This window comes from Vombatus ursinus, unplaced genomic scaffold (assembly GCF_900497805.2).
Source record: "Vombatus ursinus unplaced genomic scaffold, bare-nosed wombat genome assembly UNPS02014793.1, whole genome shotgun sequence".
NCBI classification, from domain to species: domain Eukaryota; kingdom Metazoa; phylum Chordata; class Mammalia; order Diprotodontia; family Vombatidae; genus Vombatus; species Vombatus ursinus.
The window spans coordinates 25122872-25145389 of record NW_020954571.1 but is presented as its reverse complement, the minus strand read 5'-3'; the positions used below and the strand labels follow the sequence as shown (position 1 = coordinate 25145389).

Below are 22518 nucleotides of genomic sequence, written 5' to 3'. Positions count from 1 at the left end.
CAAATATCCAGAGTCACGGAGAGTTCAGAAGAGCAACCTTGTGAGCTGTTGCATCTTTGGAAGGCAGCTGCCAACTCCAGGTGTGACTGGACTGGCTAAGATATCATCCCTATCTCTCTAAGATTTGGGAAAACTACACTTTTTCCAAGTCCATCTGATTATGTCTCCAGCTGTCACCTTCTATTTGGGCTACATTTTCACCTCCACAAAGAGGTTGAACTAAATAAATGTTCTCTAAGCTTTCTCCCAGTGCAAACATGTTAGGATTCTATACGAATCTCTCTCTTCACTCTGTCTGTCTCTGTCTGTCCCTCCCTCTCTCCTTCTCTCTCTCTCTCTATGTGTGTGTCAGTCTCTCTCTCTCTCTGTCTCCCTCGCTCCCGGTATGGAGCCCATTGCAAGTCCCAAGGCCAAATACCACCAGCAAACAGGCCCACAGCAAGCACCTGTGGCAAAAGACTACAGCCCCAAATCCTGCCTCCCTCAAGGCCGGCAACAGTAGCACCTGGAAGAGTTTACTCTTAGGAAACATTTGGCATCTCCACCCATCTGGAAACAACACAAACCCAGAGAGAATCCTAAGGCCTACAGGTCTAATGCTTGAGAATCAGACAGCCAGATGGAAGAGTCAGATTCCTATAGAAAATCTTCACTCAGTCTCCTGGACCCACGCCTCACAGTCACCAAGCAAAGGGCTGCTCTGACTCTACTTCCCAAACCCACATGCAGCGGTTGTAGGCAGACAAGGTACTCTTGTGAAAAACGGATGAGGATGTTCAAAGAGAATTGGATTTGGACTGGGAGATTCTAGTTCAAATCTCTGATCATAAATCATAGTTTTAGAACTGGATGGGACCTTAGAGTCCATCTTACCCACTCCCCTCATTTTATAGATGTGAAAACTGATATCCAGAGAAAGAAAGAGACTTGCCCGAAGCAAGCAGATAGTGAGTGTCAGAGCCAAGATTTGAACCCAAGTCTTCTGACTCCAAATGTATTACCCTTTCAACCCTACCAAAATGATGAATGGATTTGAATGAGAAATGAGAAGGTAGGATTAGATGACCTCAAAGGGCTTTCTAGCTCTAAATTCTATGAGTTTATAATCTCTCAACCCACCTCTGAAAGGAATAAACATCTACTGGCTAAGGGACCAAAGGCAAGTCATTCTACTTATCTGAGGTACATTTACCTCATTTGCAAAAGGGGGATAATAATACCTATACTACCTGTCTTACAAGACTATGGTGGGATGAGTGGTCTATCAACTTTTGAACTGCTATAAACTGTGATTCATTTTTACTATTTCTGTTACCTGCGTGAACTTGGTCAAGTCAGTTAACTTGGGGGGGGGGGCTCAATTTTCCTCATCTGTAAAATGAGAGGGTTGGGCCAAGATGATCTCTTTAGGGTGTTTTCCATCTCAAACCAATCAATGGACAAGCAGGCAAGCAAATACTATGGGCTCTATCATCCCACTGATACCTAACTCAAGTGTCAAAAGGAAAAAAATTTGTCCACAAAAGGTGTGTGGGTGTGTGGGTGTGTGAGTGTGAGTGTATCTCTGTGTGTGTGTGTGTGTGTGTGTGTGTGTGTGTATGCATGCACAGGGAAGGAGGTGGGGAGGAGATAGGATAGGAAGAGGAGACATCACCACCTGTGTCGGTTTCCTGTTTCACTGATAACTAGAAGAAACACCTAGCCTCTAGCACCAAAAAGCCAAGAAGGTCCAACAAAGCGCAGGCTCAAAAACAGGCAGGTGGACTCAAGTCACACAGCAGAAACCTTCCCATGCCATAAAGGAGGGGGGCAGCCCCAAGCACAGGAGGGGAACAGAGATAATCAAGGTTACTTACTCTGGGGACAGGAGATGTCTGGGCACCTTTCCTCTGCCCACTGGTCTCAGGTGTCAGGTCCCTGTGGTCCATCTGTATGTGGCTCTCCAGGTCCTCCGCACTCTCAAACTTCACACTACACTCCGGACACCGGAGGCTCCCGCACGGCCGCTCATTGGCTTCCGGTGGGGTCAGGCCAGATGCCTGTCCGTTGGTGCTGCGGGTCATGCAGCCGGCGCATAGGCCATAGGGCAAGCCATTGACATCCAATTTTACCAGGTCCTGCTTGTTTCGAAACTCTTTGAGGCAAAGCGCACATTTGTAGAGCTTCTGCAGTGACTGGCCATTGGGGGAGGAGGCAGCTGAGTTGCCCGCCAGCTTCTGCATGTGGAAGGTGCCATGAATCTTAAGCTCTAGGGTGGAGGTGACCGTCTGCATGCAGACTACACAGCGGAAGCCGGTGAGGGAGTTGCGCAGGTCAGGGTGCATCTGGCAGTGCTCTATGAACTCCTCCTCGCTCTGAAGGGGCATCTTGCAGATGCGGCAGGTACCCGTGTCCAGGCTCTTGCTGTGTGTCACCTTGTGCTCCGTGAGTGTTAACAGCGATGGGAACCTCTCCCCACAGATCGGGCACATGTAATGCTTGGCGGGACCCCGGTGGGTCTGCATGTGCTCCCGCAGTCCATTCTCCGAGAAGAAGGTCCGTGAGCAGACGTTGCACTTGTGGCTGCCTTTGATGAACTCCGCCTTCTTCCGGGAGCAGTCGTCCTCACCAGGCCGGATGTTGTGGTCCCTCAGGCGATGGTTCTGCAGCAGAACCTCCATGGTGTAGGCCGCCCCACAGATGTCACAGCCGTACATGGGTTCGGACGCATCCACATCATCCTCGCTGGCCTCGTGGCTGTTGGGGGCTTCGGGGTTCTTCATGAGCATGTTCTGGATATCCGCCGGCTCCGCCTTCTTGCCAGCCGGCGGCATGCCGTTGGCCGTGCCGTTCTCAGCCGCCGCGTCAAAGACGCAGTGCTTCTCCCGAAGGTGCTTCTCCAGGAGGATGATGGCGTGGAAGGCCTTGCTGCAGAACTTGCAGTTGTACTTCTTGCTGTGGGTGGTGATGTGGCACTGGAGCTCCACCTCAGTGCTAAAGGTCTCCCCGCAGAAGATGCACTTGTGCGACTTGGTGGGATTGCCCAGGTGGCTGTGTTTGACGTGGATCTGCAGGTCCACCTCCTTCCGGAAGTCCCAGTTGCAGGCCGTGCAGCGGTACATCTTCTTCTCGTTACTGTGCTTCACCGCCAGATGCACTTGGATGGAGACCTTGGAGTCGAAGACTTCTTGGCAGAGGGTGCAGTGATACAGCACGAAGGTATGCATGTCCAGCAAATGCTTCTGCAAATCGTCCACGGACGAGAACTGCTTGTCGCAGCTCTCACACACGTAATGGGTCGAGGTCGTCATGTAGTGGACCGTGAGGTGCTGCAGGAGGGAGTCCTGGGAGTCAAAGTCTTCTTTACACTGGGGGCACGACTGTTTCCTCAAAAGCAGCTCCAGATGCAATTTTAAGTGGGTTTGGAAACTTTCAAAGTTGGAGAACTTGAGATCACACTGATTGCATGGGTATTCACCATTGGAAACGGAGTTGATGCTAGCAGAGAGTCGCTGCCTTTTAGGGGATGAGACTTCCACATCAGAGGAAACTGGGCTCTGCTCCGCCTTGGACTTTTTATTGTGTGCCAATGGAATATTCTTGTGGTTTTCTTTAATATGCTTTGTAAGCTTTAGAATGGAGCCAAAAATGGGGGAGTTTGTGCAATACGGGCAGGAGTAAACTTCCATGAACGACTGTGTTGGCTGCACGACAGGCGATTCCAGTTTGGAGTTCCCCACGTTGCAGTGGGCCTGCTGGATGTGCTCCGTGAGGGAGGACTCAGTGAGGAAGCCCATGGAGCACTGGTTGCAGAAGAAGGCATTATTGCCATCTGCAGGGTTGGTGTTGGGGCCGCAGTGGGTGACCCGGATGTGCTCCTGGAGGCTGTTGATGTCGGCAAACATCTCGGGGCAGTAGTTGCAGTGGAAGGCGGAGATGTTGCTGAACTGCATCATGGGGTAGGCATGGTTCTTGTGGACCTTCCGCACATGCTCGTTCAGGTTGTACAGAGTGGGCATGGAGTCCAGGCAGACCTGGCACGTGTGGCTCTGCTGGGGCTTGTCCACATGGATCGTCTTCAGGTGGATCTCCAGGACAGCGAGGCTGTTAAAGTCTCTCTTGGAGCAGTAGGGGCAGCTGTAGGTGACTTTGGACCAGCTCTGCCCCTCCTCCCGGTCCGCAGCCCGGATCTTTTTCTGGCCCCTTAAAGGCTTCAAGGTGGAGTCTGGGGTGGAGCCTCGCTCCACAGAGGCGCTCGAGTCAGGGGTGGCACTGCTCATGGATGCCACGCTCCCCAGCACGGGGTCAGGGCTGATGCTGTGGTTGCTGGAATCTGGCTGCCGGTGGCTATCCAGGTGGCAATAGACCTCCTCCACTGAGGAAAACTGCTCTGGGCACATGGGGCACTTGTGTTTCTTGTTGGCGTGGGCTTGATGGATATGGGCGAGCAGCGAATTCTCGTCCACGAAGACCTCCGGGCAGTGGATGCACTGCAGGTCCGCCTTCTCCGAGAGCTGGGGGTGGCGGGTCAGGACGTGCTTCTCCAGCTCCTCGGTCTGGCTGAAGGTGTCCTCGCAGTAGTCGCACATGAAGTCGTCCTTCTTGGTCTCCTTCTCCGACTTGGCCACGTGCTCCTTGTTCTTCTTGTGTGCCTGCATGTGGCTCTGCAGGGAGCTGGTGGAGGAGAAGCCCCGCTTGCAGACTGTGCACTTGAAGGGCTTACTCGAGCTGTGGGTCTTGAGGTGGATCTTGAGGTGGTCGCTGCGGGAGAAGGCCGCCTCGCACTCGTGGCAGTGATATTTCTTGTCGCCCGTGTGGAGTTTGATGTGCCGGTCCCGGCTCCTCTTGTGCTTGAAGAGCCGGCTGCAGTAGGTACACTTGAAGGGAAGCTTGTCACTGTGGATCTGCTCGTGCCTCTTAAGGTAGCTCAGGCGGATGAAGGACTTGTCGCAAAACTGACATGGGTAGGGCAGGCCAGTCCCCCCTTCCTCCTCTCCGATGCCGAGGTCACACCCATCTCCTATCATCTGAGTAGGTGACGCAACATCTTTGCTGGAGGGAGATGAAGCCACCCAGGAGAGCTGTGGGTCGTCATCACCATCTGTAATGGGAAGGCAGAAAGGAGATTAAAGACAATTCCCAGGGCATCTGTGAAATAAGGACAAAGCTTCTCAACAACACTATGCCTTCTACTACTGCACAGCTAACCAACTGCTCAGAGGAAAACTGGGAGTGAGGGGCAGGGGGGTAGAGAGAAAACAAAACAAATCAAAAAGGCAGATAGAGAGGGAATAGGGACAAGATGCCTTTCAGATTATAAAGGATGTTGGGAAAGCAAACAGCACATAGTGTCATTTCTCAAGCTGGCCAGATACTAATGGGAAACATCTTTTCCATGAATAACACACCTACCCATGGCCTTCTTAACTACCATTGTCCCCCAAGGCCCCGCATCTCCCCAAAGAGGTTAAATCCCAGGGTAAGCTCTAAGAAGCTCGAGTACCTCCACAAACACATGCCAACTTGGAAGTTGTCACTGGAGTGGGGAAGCCTCTAGGGCTAACTTCCCACTGACAGTAAGGGGCAGGCTACCTTTAACCTAGTCTTTTGCTAGTCTGGAACCAGTTGACAGTCACTGAGACCCCAAGCCTTGATCCCTGAATCTACAATGCTCCAAGGTAATATTGAGTGGTATCTCTAAGGGTCCCAGAAAATTTCCATCCCCCCAAAAAAGTCTCAAAACCCAAATTAATTTGACTTCGTTTTAACTGATTGCTAAATGAATAAATGTCATTTGTGACTCTTTGGGAAAGAGGAGAAGAGTGGCATAATCTAAATAATATGGAAAGAAAACTTCAAAAAGTTTGGGAATTTTGACCTTAGTAGAAAGCACATGGAGACGGAGTAAATGAATTTAAAGGAGATCATCGGGTCCCTTGAGTTCCTATCACTTAAGGAGAAATCTCCCTCTCATTTATAAAACTGTCCATGGCATACCAAAGGGACTTAGGTCCCCAGTAAAGTGGCTTGGTATTATGTCCTTACACTGATGTCAATCAGAGGACATTTCCAGGACACCAGGGATCTTTGTTAAGGACCCAAACACAATGTAAGGGAGGACCTATAAAGCCACAGTGACAGGCAAGGGTCAGGCAAGGCTTTATCAAAGAGCTGAGAAATTTTTATCTACCTAAGGGGAGAAGGCGCTGTCCAGTCCCATCAATTCCCCAGCCCGCTGGAGAGAACAACACAAACAAAAATTGGCTGTTGAAGAAAAAACAAAACCACACAGACCGAGAGGGGAAAAGTTAAGTTACTAAAGACACTAAAGATAAGGAGAACAGAATGAAGCCAGCCGTCCTGTGTAGTGAGTTGAAAAGATCACGTTTCATGTCAAGCAGGATATAAAACTTAATAATGAATGAAATAGGCCACAGAGCTGCTGCGGGGGAGGGGAGAGACAAACAAAACATTAAATTAAGCTGCACTGACCTTTTTGTGTGTGTGTGTAAATCCAGCAAAGCGGCTCTCTCTGCTACCCCCTCCCTCCCTCTGCTTCCTCCCAGACAAACAGGACCGTTTACCCTTATAAAACATTTAATGATCCCATTCCAACTATTTCTTAAAGCGGCCAATAAAAGTGGCCTCCCAGGTCTTTCATGTAAGGGAGCGGGCACGTGCACGCGCGCGCACACACACACACACACACACACACAGGCATGTGTACACAAACACACTCACACACCAAGGTGGAGTTCAGAAGCACATGTTCTCGCCTTGAAAAAAAAGGAACAAATCATAACTGTGGAGAGAAACTGATTAAGATGCTCACATAAAACCTGGTCCAGAAAGCCTCTAAGTTCTTGCCTTTCCCCCAAAACCAATCACCCTCCTCCTTCGCACAATGCAATGGGGCTGGCTGTCTCAGTGGCACTGCCAGGACTTAGGTGCCCCCCACCACCCCCTGGGGCTCCTCTGTAGCACAATCTTAACCATCTGCCAGCGATCTGACAGGCAGCACACTAATCAGACGTGGACATCCAACAAAGATGCTCCATGTAGCTAAGCACAAACCCGGGCCCCCATGTAGCTCCAGACTTTAATCCTCTTCTTCTCCCATCGCTCCTGAATGCTCCCCCAAACTGGAAACTGGATTGTCTTGAGTCACATCAGGGAGCCCAGTTTCCCAAGTCTTCCTTCCATCCTTCCGAGTAGTATCTCTCCCTCTGATATCACCAGCAAGGGCTCCTTTCCTAAGCAAAGGAGATGAGGTCTCCTGGGGGCCTCACATTACTGGGCCCTTTGGACTGGAACAATCCAGCTGGCTGCCCACTTCCTGGATTACATTCGGTGGGAAGGCCCTGTGAATCACTGCCTGCTAATTCCCAACTCACGCCAGCTGGGCTTCTCCAGGGGCCAGGAGACAAAAGGGATGGAGAAGGAAGCTAAGGCTGGAAGTAAGGTGATTGGTTCACCAGCACATAGTGATCCTGCCCCCAACTCATGAGGCTGGGCCGGGTTTTTTGTTTGTTTTTGCTTTCAATGTTTTACTGTATCAAAACATATCTGTTGCTTGAATGCACACAGACTCTTTGGCCAATCCAATTCATAAGCCAATAGGCTAAGAGCTTTTGCTCCTCCAGGAACACTGCAACATTTTAGAGAAAAGTTCTGAATGGAAGTACAATCCATCAGAGTAAGTAGGAAAGAGGCAAGATGGTGGTAGGAGGTTATTCTCTCAAAAAAAAATAGCCCACCAGTCTTTCATTCATCTTTCAGTTTGGGCACCACCAATCTTCAGGTGTCTAAATGGAAGAAGACTTCAGCATAAATCCAAGCTCTGCTCCTTCTCCTCCTCCTCCCCTTCCCCAAATCCTATAGTCTATACTTTTGCTAAGCAACCCCTCTAAAAACATACAGTCCAAGTGAGGACCTCATGCCCCCTTAAAAGACCTGAAAAGTCAGCTTCTCCTCAGCCCCCAAGCTCCAATTCTTTCTGCTTCAGAGGCAGGTACAGAGCAGGGGAGACTTGTCAACAATTTTAGAAAACAAGGCTAAACATTTCATTGTGCGGATGGCAAAACTGAGCACTTGCTGAGATGATAATTATTTGCATTCAAATGAAATGAAGTTGTTTTAAATTGAAAAAGATGAATTGGGGAAATTGGCCATGTTTACATAAAAAGTTGAGAAATCAAATTGCTGTTTGCTTCAAAAAAAAAAAAAAGCTATTAACTTTTTGTGTCCAACTGTCTTTACCCTGTAAATGAGGGGTTCTTAACCTGGGGTCAGCGATCTTGTTTTTGGTTTTGTTTTTTTGTGTTTTTAATAATTTTGTAAATGTATTTCAATGTAATTGGTTTCTTTCATAATAATGGACATTTTCTTTTATGCACTATGAAGTATTATTCTGAAAAGGGGTCCATAGGCTTCACTAGACAGTCAAAGTTGTCTATGTCACAAAAAAGGTTAATGACCCCTTTTGTAAATGGCTGGGCAATTTGGTGCACTTATCAATCCGGAAGCAGCTTCAATGCATTTCAATTCAATTCAAGAAACATTTAAGTGTTAAAGAGAAGGACCTCTCTAAGAGGCTGGGGATACAAAGACAAAAATGAAAACCAGTTCCTGCCCTCAAAAAGTTTACGTTTTACTGAGGATACAATATATACACAGATAAGTAAATGCAAAGGACATACGAAACAATAAAAAATAATTTCAAGAGCAACAGAGCTCTCACAGCTGGAGGAATCAAGAAAAGCCTCATTTGGGAGGAGAGAACCCAAGCTGTGTTCTGAAGGAAGCTAGCAATTCTAGGAGATGGGGAGATAGCAGGAAGGAAGTGAGTGGGCACCTGTTCAAAAGCCAGGAGGTAAGAGATGAGAAATGAAATCTGTCATTTGTAAAAGTTCTTAGAGCCCCATGGGAAAGAGAGGGGAAAGGAGATCACTAATGTCCTCAAATGAGATAATATCTGTACAGCACAATGTAAAGCACATAAAACATCTGTAAAACACAATGCCTGGCATATAGTAGGTACTATATAAAGGCTTATTCCTTTCCCTTCTCCTCTTGTATAGAGGTGAGTCAAAAGAGACGTCATTTTTTAAAGTTTCTATGACACCAAAGGGAATGGGAGTTGGGGGCAGGGGGAAAAGAGAAAGATAATTTTTGTCATCAAGTGAGGTAATATCTGTGAAGTACTAAGCACAATCCCCGGCACGTAATAGGTGCTATATAAATGCTGGTCCCCTTCCCCACTCCTATTGTATGAAGGTGAGTCAAATCAAGAAGCATTTATTAAGCACCTATTACTGTGTTAATGTCTGCTACTAGTTCTGAATTATTTTTTCACATGTGATAAATAAGGCTCATCACTCCAATTTCTCTAATATGAGGAAGAGGTGGGTCCGCAGTGAGCTCACCTAAAGGAAGCCATACCCTAGGTGAGGGCATCAGAAGATAGACATGGTGTGAAACAGCTGCCAATACTGGACCCTAATTTTTCCCCTTCCCTTGGAATAATAATTCTGCATTAATGCAATCAAAGGAATTTAACAGAATGAGGGGGGAAATCACTTTCAAAAAGAAGATTAAAGTCATTAAAAATGGCTAATCCTACAAAATGGGACTCTCAGAAACAGAATTCACATGGCTACTCCCAGGCTTCTGTCATCATTGAAGACAAGAACCAAAACCAGTATTAAAAGGAGAAGAAAATTCAATAAAACTTTAATTAAGAAAAAAAGAACATTAGATAGGCTTTGGAATATAAGTCATTCCTGGGATGAGATGGGATAGGATGCAACAGTAGAGCCCACGTGGGCACAGAGCAGGGGCCTAATTGGTCCCCTTAACGCTCAGCACATATATCAGGTAGCTCCAAGAACAAGTACCACCACCGTCCTATAGCTCCTTCTCTATCAGGTGTCTCCTAAAGACAGAGGCTCTCTCTAGGAATAGCAACAGGGATCAAATGCAAGATGCTTCTTGGGGGGGAGGAGGGAACGGGTGGCCACAGTCTGAAGCTCTGACAGAAATGTATTGGAGAAGTTCTTTCCGACTGGTTCAGAACAGAGAGGGCAGAGTGCACTCTCGCCAACATGTACGCAGAGATCAACAATTCAGCTGACTCTATTCCCCAGCTGGCTGGACACATTCATTATCTAAGAGAATGATGCTGGGAATACCCTAACAAGCTGTGGTATATGAATGGAACGCAATATTCCTATGCCACAGAGAATGACAAGTATGACTAGGGCAAAGAAACATGGGAAAGCGGCACTTTGGAGAAACTAGTTGCAATCAACACTTAGAGGCAGTTTTGCTCGATTGTTTTCAGTAAATGTACTCTGTAGCAGAGGGTTAGTTGGAGGATTTGAGAGAAAAGTGTGTATAGTGTAAAAACGAAATGTATAAATCTTTTCTAAATATAAGAGAAAGCAAAGAAAGCCCTCTGGTTTACTGGGTGTGACTATGGTGAACTAATGGGAAGACACTGACAAGTGTTTCCCAAGACGGGCAAAGTTTGGCCAGGTTGCTATCTGTATCATTGGAAGGAACAGTGTCACCGATGGCCTCACAGATCCATTTGGGTAAATAAGCGAATGATGCAATCCATAATGGTAGAATTCAGATTCTGACTTGTATTGGGCATCTGCTAAGATAGCTAGTAGACTCATGCTGAATGTAAGCTGGATTGAACTGAACGTGCCAAAGAAAATCCTCTGTTTTCTCAGCTGTAAAAATAGAAACAACAAACAATGCTTCTACTACCTACCTCACCTTGTAAGGAAAATACTTTGTAAATCTGAACTACACAACTACATGAAGAGGTAGCATGATGCAGTGGACAGAAAGCAGAGTTCAGATACAAGAAAATGGGTTCACATACACCACCTCTGACACCCAGTAGCTATGAGACCTTGGGCAAGTCCCTCCATCTCTAAGTGCCCTTGTCAATTCCCTAAGTACCTCACCCATCTTTAGAGTTTCCTCACCCAAATTTTCCTTGCTGATGAAACCACAGGTCTGGACCCAAGAGCTATATTAATGTAAACTATTATTATGATCTTTCTCTCTCACCCAGAACCAGAATAAGCCTTCAAAACACCAGGGTTCTCCTTCTGAAACATATGGTGGAGTAAGAGACTTTATAGGAACAGCCAGCTTTTCTTTAGGCGCACCTCCCTCCTCCAAAGTGACCCAAATTCTCCCCCAGAAAGGGTCATCAGCAGGCTTTCCAGATTGCTGGAGAAAGAGGCTGGGAGAGGGGGAGGGTTGGCTGTCAGTGGCCAGTCACCATGGGGCCCGGAGGCCTCAGTGGGAAGGAGGAAGTCTTCGGGGAATGAGCCAGAGAAACAGCTTGGCAAGGTCTGCCGGTTCCTCACGAGGCGTTGGGGTCCACTCACCCATCCCCAGCCTCAGCACATGTAGCCCTCATTCTGAGTTCTACACCTAAGTCAGTTAAGAGGCTGTCAACAATCAGTACAGGGCAGAGGAGATTGAAGATCTTATTATAACAAAGGCAAGAGCAACTTTGTGAAAACTCGAACGCAACAAGAGCATCAAGACAGTCAAGCAGATTAAAATACAGTGCAGACTGATTCCTTCACACAGCATACGGCGCCTGGGACACTAATATCCGGGTGTGAAATAATGCAAATGTCGACCAAATGTTGATGCCTCAGTTTTCAGTGTACTTTCAATTCCTTTTCTCTTTAAAAAATGTTCGTCCCTCAGACATCTTCTCAGCCCGCACCTCCTCCACCTCCCCCCCATTCCCCTGGCCCTACTCCCACACTTCCTCCACCCTCCCAAACACACCCTGTCGTTTGTCAAGTTGACTAGTGGCTGCTGGGATTGCTGCTTCAGGTCTTGTGCCGAAAGTCATTCATTCCGGCAACTCGGTACCAGGCGAGAAACAAACTCTGTAAAATGAAAGGGGGCAGGTAGGTGGCTCAGTGGAGAACGCCGGGCCTGAGTTCAAATCCGGCCTCAGACACTTACTAGCTGTGTGACCCTGGGCAAGTCACTTAACCCCAATTGCCCAGCCAAAAAAAGAGATGAAATAAAATTTGTAAAGTAAAAATTGTAAAATGCAAACTTTAAAGTGCTACATAAATACTGTTATTATTATTGTTATGGGATTTCGAGATGTTAAGAACTTGCGAGATCATCTAATCTCATTTTACAGATGTGTAAACCAAGGCCTAGAGAGTTAAAGGGACTTGTTCATGGTCACAACAGTAGGAAATAACAATGATGATGACAGACATTTATGTGATATTTAGAAGTCTGCATTGAGCTTTACTCTCCTGTCTTACAACCACCCTTATGAGGTAGGTATTACAAGTTTTATTAACCCACATTTCACAAAGGAGGAGACTGAGGCCAAGTAGGATTTAGCAATTTGCCCAACATCACACAAATACTAAGTGTCAGTGCCAGAATTTGAATCCAGGTCATCTGACTCTCAATGCACTACTGTTTTTTTTTTTTATTTAAGGCAATTGGGGTTAGGTGACTTGCCCAGGGTCACATAATTAGTAAGTATCAAGTGTTTGGTCTGAGGCCACATTTGAACTCAGGTCCTCTTGACTTCAGGGCCGGTGCTCTATCCACTGCGCCACCTAGCTGCCCCTCAACCCAATACTCTTTACATTACCTTTTTCACTACTTGTGGACTACCTACAACTAATGGCAAATACCAGCAGGTATTCACAGCACGCATCTAGGCCATTAACAAGGACATATTTGCAGGCAGAGCAAATGCACATTAATGTTATCCTGAAGAAAATACAATAGGCAAAGTAGGTGTGGCAGGTTTTTAAAAAATTATAAAGCCATTTGAATTATCTACACTAATACTCTCTGATGCCAGTTAAAAATGGAAATCTCCACGTGTAAGTAGAGAGTAGAGGACAAGGTGACCCAAGTTCCCTATGTGGCGTTACTCCTAACGGGCTGTATGGCATTCAGCAGATCCCTGAGCTCTCTGTGCTCCCATTTCCCCATCAGCAGAAGAATTCCCCTTCTCTCCCTCCCCAGGACACTACTGGGGATAATGAGATAATGTCCATACGACAATTTGAACTCCCCAGAGGAAGGAGATAGACAAATACAAGCTGTTATTATTTCTACTAATAGCAGAATTCTAATTCAGGAGTTCACATTGAACTTGCTATGGGCTCTGGGTAGTCTCTGCAAATGGGTGAGAGACAAGCCCACTTGGCCTGCCAAGATAGGACCCTGTACACTGTAAAGATCAGTGAATTTAGGATCAATGTCCAATTTATAATCACTAATAATAACAGCTTGCAATTTATAAATAGCTTACAATTTATAATCGCTAATAATAATAGCTTGCATTTATATAGTGCTTTCAGTTTGAAAAGCACTTAACAAAACAAAAAAAAAAGCACTTAAATATTATCTCATTTGATCCTCACAGCAACCCTGGAAGGTAGGCGCTAGTATCATCCCCATTTTATAAGTGAGGAAACTGAGGCAGACAGCAGTTAAGTGAATTGCCCAGAGTCACACAGCTAGTAAGTATTTGGAGTTGTACTTTAACTCAGGACTTTCTGACTTGGAAGTGCAGCCCTATCCATCGTGCCCTCTAGCTGCTATTTCCATTTCATTGAGAGGTTTGGGGAAGTGTTATTTATTTATCTTAGGAGGGGAGGGAATTAGTTTTTTTTTGGATTAGGTGGGAGGGAGGGTATCTTATCTTTGCTTTATGAACCGTAGTAGGATGTAACTAAGCCAAAGTGGATAGAAAGGTGAATTTGAAGTCAAGAAATCCTGAGTTCCTATCTTACCACTAACACATACTGGGTGTGTAGTCACTTAACGGCTCATTGTTCTAGGCAACTCTCTATGATCATAAGCTGGAGAGAGACTGGCAGCCCATACTGGTAGAAAAATTATTTCTTCATACGTAGGGGCAATCCCCCTAGAACCAGAGAAATCACAGGTTCCCTCCCTATTCTATCATCCCAAATGTTGGCTTCTCACTTTCACAAGATAATCTCCCTCTCCTTTTTACCCTCCTGCCTCCTCTTTACCTCTGATGGGCTGGAGTAAATGTAACAGTTATTGCGGCTTCCTGAAGTAAGCAGGTAAACCAGATTTTCATCCAATCCCTAGACATCTGTTCCTAGTCTCTGATTCACCAGAGAGATTGGCCACCCACCCACACTCTTGTCCCACTAGACTAGCTTAAGTATACCTGCTGGCAGCTACAAATACAGGTGCCCCTCCCACCTCATGTAATAGATACACTCCCTCCTGGCTAAATGTAAAATGATTTCTAAACAATCCAACTGTACTTCCCACTTGATTTAAATGACATTGTCAGAGGTACTTTACTCTCCTAATTCATGCTCAGAATCATCACTACTATGAATGAAGGACAAATAACAATTGTCTCAAGGTAGAATCTCAACATGAACACCAAATAGGGACTTTCATAATAAAAGAACTGGCATTTACATAGCACTTGTAGGTTATTGCAAAGCGTTTTACACATACTAGCTCATTTGAGCCTTACAACAACCTTGTAAAATGAGTACCACCAGGTATTATTAGTCCCATTTTACAGATGAGCAAACTGGGATGGGGGAACACAGATTGTTCCCATCCGAACATTACCTCTGGGCCTGATAGAGGCAAACCTGGAAACTAAACCTTGCAAACTGTCCCTGTCTCTACTGTTCCTAATGGTTTATTTAACAGATGGCTGCTGTCTCCATTAAGGGGCACTTTGCACATCAAAACGGTGCTTGTTGAGCCTGGTGACTTGATGTGCAGAACTGTGCTTACATTCATTCTTTTAATTGCTAGGTCTTTTAAAACACATTTTAATGTGCTAATAACCTCAAATGAAAACAATTACATAAATTATTTAGTTGAAAACAAAATTTTACGTAATACATACTTGTCTGGTTGGTCCCTAGTAGTAGTAGGTAAAATGATTTTTTTTTCAACAAATCAAATCCAATTTCCACATTATTTACATGAGAATTTCAAAGGTACTTTTAATGGTGGGTGGGATCATTAGCCACCAAAGACACATGAGTATACAGCACAGAGAATGAGGAAGAATGATTTCTGCTCTAAAGTACTCAGAGAAGCTGGGAAACAGTTCTATTCTTGAAATCAGAAGGCAGGGATTCCTAGTCTGACCCTGCTACTTAGTACCTGTGTGCCCTTGGACAAGTCACTTAGCCTCTCTAGGTCTCATCTGTAAAATGAAAGAGTTAGATTAGGTGACCTCTAAATCCCTCAAAGCTCCAAATCTATAATCCTATGAATAGGACAGGAGAGGGATTGTCAGAATAACTCAGATCAAAAAATCCTCTGCTGTTGCAGCACAGGATGTTTTGAAATCTCTATAATCTGAATGTATTGTTTATGATGCCTGGATTCAACAAATGAACCCCTTCTCATTTCTCCCCTTCCCTTCCTTTTCCTGGGAAGGCCCACTTCAGGGCTGAGAGAGAGAGACAGAGAGACAGAGAGAGAAAGACAGAGACAGAGAGAGTAAAGGTTGTGGAATCATTAAAGACGGTCCTTTCCCTACCTCTCTAGTGAAAAGCAAGCAATTCTCAGAAGCATAGCTGAGGCCAGAATAAAGAAATCAATAGCACCCCTATAGCAAGGCTTAAGGCCAAACGCTAGAACCTTTGACCAATGGGATCGGATAAGCCTAGCACAGCCCCAGCAAGCCAAGAGCCAATGTCCTACCCTTCAAGGGTTGGAGCACATGGACAGAAAGGCAGGATTTCGCCTTTCACCTTGAAGACACAGCCAATGTGACCTCAACAAACATATAAGCAGTCTGCACTGCTCTATCCCTTAGGCAAATTTACTTAGAGCTGAAATTGAAAATGCAATTGAGCCTTAGTTTTATTGCAGAAATTAAACAGACCAAGAAAGGAAAAAAAGCCACCCCACATTAATTTACTGGAGTGTTTGCTATGGTTAAATTCTTGAAGAGGGCAGCTCGGTGGGGGGGCAGGGAGAAGGACAAACCCCAGCCATTTTGGAAAGAGCCAAGCAGGGTGATAGGTCTCCCAAGATTCCCTCCTCCTCCCACTTCACAGCCTGTCCAGTGCTGGGCAAAACTTTTCCTCAAAAAACCAGAGCCCCAACCCCAAGACTGAGTTTGATGGGTTTTATTGCTTATTGTTGTTTTTTCACCACTTGGGAAAGGGGGAGGGAGGAGGGGAAAAGTTGGAAATAACACCTCATTAAATAATCTTCATCAGGCTTCAATAAATGACACAGTGAGGGTCAGTAGGACGGATGCTCTGCTCGACTCAGGATAAACGAAATGCTTTCAGGGTTGAATCACTGTTTTTCTTTACTCCCCTTGGAAATGCAGCAGAACCCATATTCTGTGGTGCTCCGTGGACTTGGGACTGAAAACAGCTGCACTCTAATTACATGTAAAGTGTACCAAAACATCCCTTTTATCACAGACTGTAAATCTGTTAGCATCTGTCTCTCCTTTGTTTCTTCCACAAGATACAAGCTTGTTTCTACATTTTTCTCACCTGTAGCGGTGATTAAAATTCATTATAAATGAAAGGAGTGAACAGTAAAACAAGTTCCTCTGTGTACAGTTCTAAACTCAAATTAGAAACAGCTGTTTGCTAATTCATGCAGTGATGTTTTGTCGTGCTCTGTGAATCAATAATAACTCACCCTATTGCTGCAGAAATTTTAAGATAATCCATATATTTACCTTGGTGGTGGATTCCCCAAGTGGGATTTCCAGGAAAGAACTTGAGACCTCCTTCACAGGGGTAGGAGAGACCAGGATGGGGTGTGGGTTCATTCAGTCTCTCCTCCCAGTGGGAGGGGGCCCAGCCTGGAGTCACTCAGCTCCTCCCTCCCCCTTCTCCAGGCCAAAAGAAATAATAATAACAAATAAGAAGGGCCCTATAGAAACAAATGAAAACTCTGAAACTTTCTTCCCCCACCCTCCCCAGAAACAATCCCCCTCCAAAAAAAAATTAAAAATCAATCCTGATTAGTCAAAATTCTGCCCACATCTTCACACTGCCAGAGAGAACGGCAAAATTAAAAGTCTAACTGGTACCCAGAACAATTTCTAACTATTAAGTATAGGTGGAGCTTCTCTCTAAGAAACTAATCCTCTGACTGGGATTAAGCATGTTTGGGTAGCATTTTTTGCCAGTCTATACAATTTTAGCTGCAGTAGCTAGAATTACCGTCTGCAAAGTCTCTCTCTGCTTTTGTGAAACTTCAAAGGCAGGGCTTGGCAATCGCTTTGCCCATTTGGAAGAAAAGTGCACGTGGCTCCCAGAGCTCAGTCCAAGCATCTCAATTCTAAACTCCCGGGTTCTGGGAACAGAAGGGCGGATTGGGAGACAAAATCTTCAATGGAGCCCTATTGTTCCCTGCATGAAGCCCAAACTCCTCTGTCTGGCTTTCAAGGTCCTCCACAATCTGTCTCCTCCTCCTCCCCAACACATACCTTGCACTTGAGTTGAGTTTGTCTCTGCACCACCCCACAAACATGCTGTGCCCATTCATTCATTCAACAAACCTATACTGAATGCTTACTATGTCCATGGCACTGGGCTTAGCGCCGGGAAGATACAAAGAAAAAAAGAAGGCAGTCTCTGCTCTCTTATCCCCCTAGTAGAGCCGGGTAAGACATGTGCACACTACAATATACATGCTACAAAGTGGACTATAAGACTCTCATAAGAGGGGTGATAATTGCTAGAGGATCAGATGAAGGAGGCTTTGTTCATGTTACCCTGGCCCAGAAGGCTCTCCTCTGTCATTCCCGCCCCCCCAGCCATATTTTACCAATTCTTCAACAATCAGCTCAAGTCTCACCTCCCCACTGTTAACTTCCATTTAGGAAAGGTGGTACAACAGAAAGAGCAATGGGCCTGAAGTCACCAATTTCACTTGACACCTCCTACCTCTGTGTCATTTAACTACATTGGGCCTGGGTTTCTTCCTATGTAAAATGAAGAGGGTTTGGACTAGGTATGTCACCGGTGTCAAACTCAAAAAGAAACAGGGGTCACTTATCTGTACATAAGGATCCCCGTGGGTCACATATTGACTTAGTTTTAAAATATGATATTATCTGCATTTCACTATATTCTGATTTATTTTGTTAACTATGTCCAAATTACATTTTAATCTGGTCCTGGCTACTTGGGAGAACTATGGGCTGCATGCTGGTGCACCTGCCACCTCTGGATTAGATGACTTTGGAGGTCTCTTGGAGCACTAAATGATAATAATAGCTAGCATTTACAAACAGTGTTAAGGTTTGAAAAACGCTTTGAATATGTTAACTCATTTGATCCTTACAACCACCCTATGAGGTAAGGCTCTGATTATCCTGATTTTATGGATAAGGAAATGGAGACAGGGAACTAAAGATGACTGTGGTTAAGTGACTTGCCCAGGGTCACACATTTTGGGATAGGATATGAACTCAGGTTTTCTGATTGCAGGCCCAGTGCTCTATCAACTGTGCCATCTGTCTTGCCCACAATATATGATCCTATCCACTCCAGCCCACTGTCCCATCATTGTCTCTTCATTCTGTGACCAACCATAGCACAAAAAGCCTGGGCCACACCACTAAGCACTTAACGAGACATTTTCCCACACTGCCCACTGTTCTCTTCCTTGTGTTACACCTGCCTCCCTATGTTGGCTATTGGTTTGGGAGGTCAAGAGCCAAGTCTTCTCCTGGTCTTATATCTCCCACAGGGCCTTGTCCATAACAGGCCCTTGGCAAATTTTTGGATGGACGAATTCATCCAACAAATATATTTATTGAGCCCTTACTATGTACAAAGACTTATCTTGGATAGTAAAATGGTGTAACCTAACTCTTTCTGCCATATCCCTCTAGCTAGGGCTAATAACCACCTTGTACAGGCTTATCCCTGCCTGGGGACTAGGGGATCCCTAGACTGTGGACCTTTCTGGTCTCCAGATTCTATACTAATTTACTGTGAATCCTTGGACAGAATACATACCCTCCCTGGGACTCAGTTGTGTCATGATGAAATAAAGGGTTTGGGCTAGGTGATTTAGGCTCCCTTTCAGCTCTGACATTCTAACATTTCAGGATTTGGCACATTCAGAAAGCTATACTGAGTGGTGCAGAAGTGGACCTAGAATCAGAAAGACTCGAATCCAGCGTGAGACACTTACTTAGTTGTGTGACCCCTGAGCAAATCACTTAACCACAGCCAGCCTCAGTTCCCTCATCCATAAAATGGAAGTAACACTAGCACCTACTTGCAGGGTTGTTGTGAGGACAAAACGAGAACATATTTGTAAAGTGCTTTGCAAACCTTAAAGTGCTATATAAATGCTAGCTACTGTTATTATTATTATTATACATATTCACTTCTTATTATTATTACAAAAGTTTACCCTTTGCTTTTCTATACACTGAATTACTCCAGGGCTGCTGGCCCTTTCTATTCAAATCTTTATAATGACAGACAACAAAAACTCAAATTGGGTAATCAAATTCATTTTCTTCAAGCAGCATCAACCAGATGATACTCACACCACCCCTCATTGAACCCAGAGCCAAGGGCAAGAATATTTTCCCCTTGCCAGTTAAGTACCCAGCCAGCTGCAATGGATGTTGGTAACAATTATTATCCAAGTATCCACAAACTTTCTTGCCAATTGCTCTCAGTAAGGTATGCCACCTTGGTCCTGACACATGTTATGTACTCATTCCTTGGATAGATGAAATTCCTGCTAAGCAAAGTTAGAGGAAAGGAATATTTAACAGAGGTTTGTGGTTGGGTTGTTTTTTTTTTATCCCCTAAATGCCTGCAAGATTCTAATTACTGTGCCCTCAATCTTCACCTTGAGCCTGACTTCATAAATGCCAGAATCTGATCCCTATCTTTATCTCTATCTTATCCTCATTTTACGAGGCTCTGCCAAGGGCAAAATTATCTTATGAGGGCTATTCAGGAAAGAGCTATATGGGAATGAGCCAGGGAGAAGTCTCTACCTACTGAGCACTCTTCCTCCTCTGGTCCATTCCCCTGATGCATGAATGGATTGACTTTTTACAGCAGCTCTAGTCTTGAAAAGTTTTACATCAGATTTTTAATATGCCAGCCCTATAATGCTCTTCACTTCGGTCTTCAATGTAAACTGCCTTATCTTGGTTTCTAATTCTTCTTCTACAAAATACTTCAAGATATTTTAGCTTCAAGTTTCTCTGTCTAATCCTAGCCCAGCCCTGAATGGCCACTGTTTCATAAACAGATACTTAGCCACATTAGGACAGCTTTTATTTCAAGGTATTCTTTGGGGGAATCCCAGCCTCTAATTTAAAATGAAAAAAAAAATCAGAATTTTCAAAACCTGGATTTTCTTAAAGCGTGACCCACCCGCACAATTAGTTTCTGAAAATGTTCTTTGCTGATTAGCTTATAGCAAATCCCTAATTAGGAGCAAACTTCCTCTTGAAATCACACTAGCAGCCTGTCTGTCCTCACCATTTAGCCAGGTAATGTTAGCTTGAACAAAACTTTTCTTTTTTCTCATCTCACCTGAAACTCTAAAATCAAAAGGTTCTTGGGGGAACACGGAAGGAGGAAATTTATCTACTGCTTCCAAATGTTCACACCTCTCCTTCCCTCCACTGATAATCTGGGAGCTGAGTCTACTGTAAACAGGACAGGGCTAGATACTCTAGAAACAGGCATCCTCTCCATCTTTCTTTTGGTGACACAGGTGTGGCTCACTCTCACTCCCTTGGCACTGTGACTCACCCATGCTCTAGAGGGACAGTCTCTAGAGACCACCAGGGAGTTTCATATCCACGCCCAGACCAGCTCCTACCCCACTACAGAAAACAGCCAATTATCCACTTTGGAGACTGTGGTTAGAGGTAACACCTGTCCACTAAGGCCTAGTTTTAACACTAGCTCCCCAACATCCTCTCCCTCTGCCGCCCACCTTAAAAAGCTCAGGTTTTCATTACCTCCAGGAGCTCTTTCTCTGAAGATAAGCTCCTGTTCTTAGCACTTGGGGGTGAGCCCTGGGGACAGATGCCACAGGATCTTTAGGTTTCCTTCCCCCACACTGGGTGAGGTTACAGGTAGGGCAGAGGAGGAGAGCCCTCTTTCTGCTGGGCTTCTGCCTGAGCCATGGGATCAGGAGACTGATGCTAGCTCAAAAGCTCAGGACCGGTTCCCAGAGCCCTGTGGGAACCAAGTGCAGGTCCCTGTAGGATTTCAAAACTCAAAACTAATCAACACCTGCTGATGCCCAAAGCAGGTGACAGGGGCCATACCCAGTCCCAGACAGATTCTCAAGGACCCCTCCCTTCCTTTCAACCCCCCTCCCAGTCTGAGAACAAAGGGTCTTTTTTTTTCCTATGCCCAGATTTCTCATCGTGAAAATAACACTAGCAGAAGAATCAAGGGAAATCAATTCCAGCCTGAGCTCTGACACTAGTTATCTACATGACCCTGAATAAGTCAATAAACTTTTCTTGAGCTCAGCTTCTCCATCTGTCAAATGGGGATAATTATACCTCCCCTGCTTTCTTTGAAAAGCTTCTGCGAATTAAAGGAAATAATATAAATAAAAATGCTTTGAAAACTATAAAGTCCTGTACCTAGGATATTATGGTTATTTTAATGCTGACTTTCTTGTGCATGACTCAATTGAAATGCAGAAGGCAGTTTGGCCCAGTGGGAAGATTACTGGCCTGGCTCTGGGGTCAGAGAATCTGGGTTCAAATCCTGCCTTAGATGCTTTGTTACTTTTGTGACTTCAGGCAAGTCAATGAACCTCCCTGGGTTTCTCAATTTTTTTCATCTGTAAAATAGGGTTGGGCCTCAGATGTTGTCCCTTCCAGTTCTGGATCCAGGATTCTATGACCTCCCTTAATCAGCTCAAAGAATATACCTTTCATTTGGGTGGTTTTCTTTTTGTGGGGGGAGGTATATGACTGTCACCTCCCAGATTAGAGATGTTCCCCGAACATCCCAGTGCCTTTAGTTGCCTATTACGGATTTGTCATATGGAAATTTATCCAAAGTCTTTTCAGTTCTCTTAATATCATCATGTGGGTACCATCAGTTGCTCTTTGCAGGATAAAATAATACTTACAGTTGCTTGCCATTAGACAAAATTTTTCAGACTTCATGGTGGAGGGAATCCCCCATAATTTTATTATGGGGTCACTTATCTCCTAATTCGCTGAAAAAAGAGAGGCTATCCACCATGGGCTCCTTCCTCAAAATACCTCTACCTCAACCCACATTCTCTCCTCCTTAGCACCAATTTCTCAGGCATTCTCCTCTCTTTTTTTTTTTTCCTAGTGAGGCAATTGGGGTTAAGTGACTTGCCCAAGGTCACACAGCTAGTACGTGTCAAGTGTTTGGTCTGAGGCCAGATTTGAACTCAGGTCCTCCTGACTTCAGGACCGGTGCTCTATCTGCTGCACCACCTAGCTGCCCCTTCATTCTCCTCTCTTCA

At 45.2% G+C, this 22518-nt stretch overlaps 1 protein-coding gene across 4 annotated transcripts in view; it reads right to left on the bottom strand.

The window, feature by feature from the left end:
• Positions 1–22518, bottom strand: part of ZNF423 (zinc finger protein 423) — a 423634-nt gene that overhangs the window by 160355 nt on the left and 240761 nt on the right. For 3 of the 4 annotated variants that reach the window (XM_027869809.1, XM_027869812.1, XM_027869811.1), the window contains one exon: positions 1857–5080. In XM_027869809.1, the coding sequence (XP_027725610.1) occupies positions 1857–5080 (3224 nt within the window). Of the gene's footprint in view, positions 1–1856; positions 5081–7053; positions 7237–22518 lie in introns of those variants that run through there. The other variant, XM_027869810.1, reaches the window with a different exon arrangement.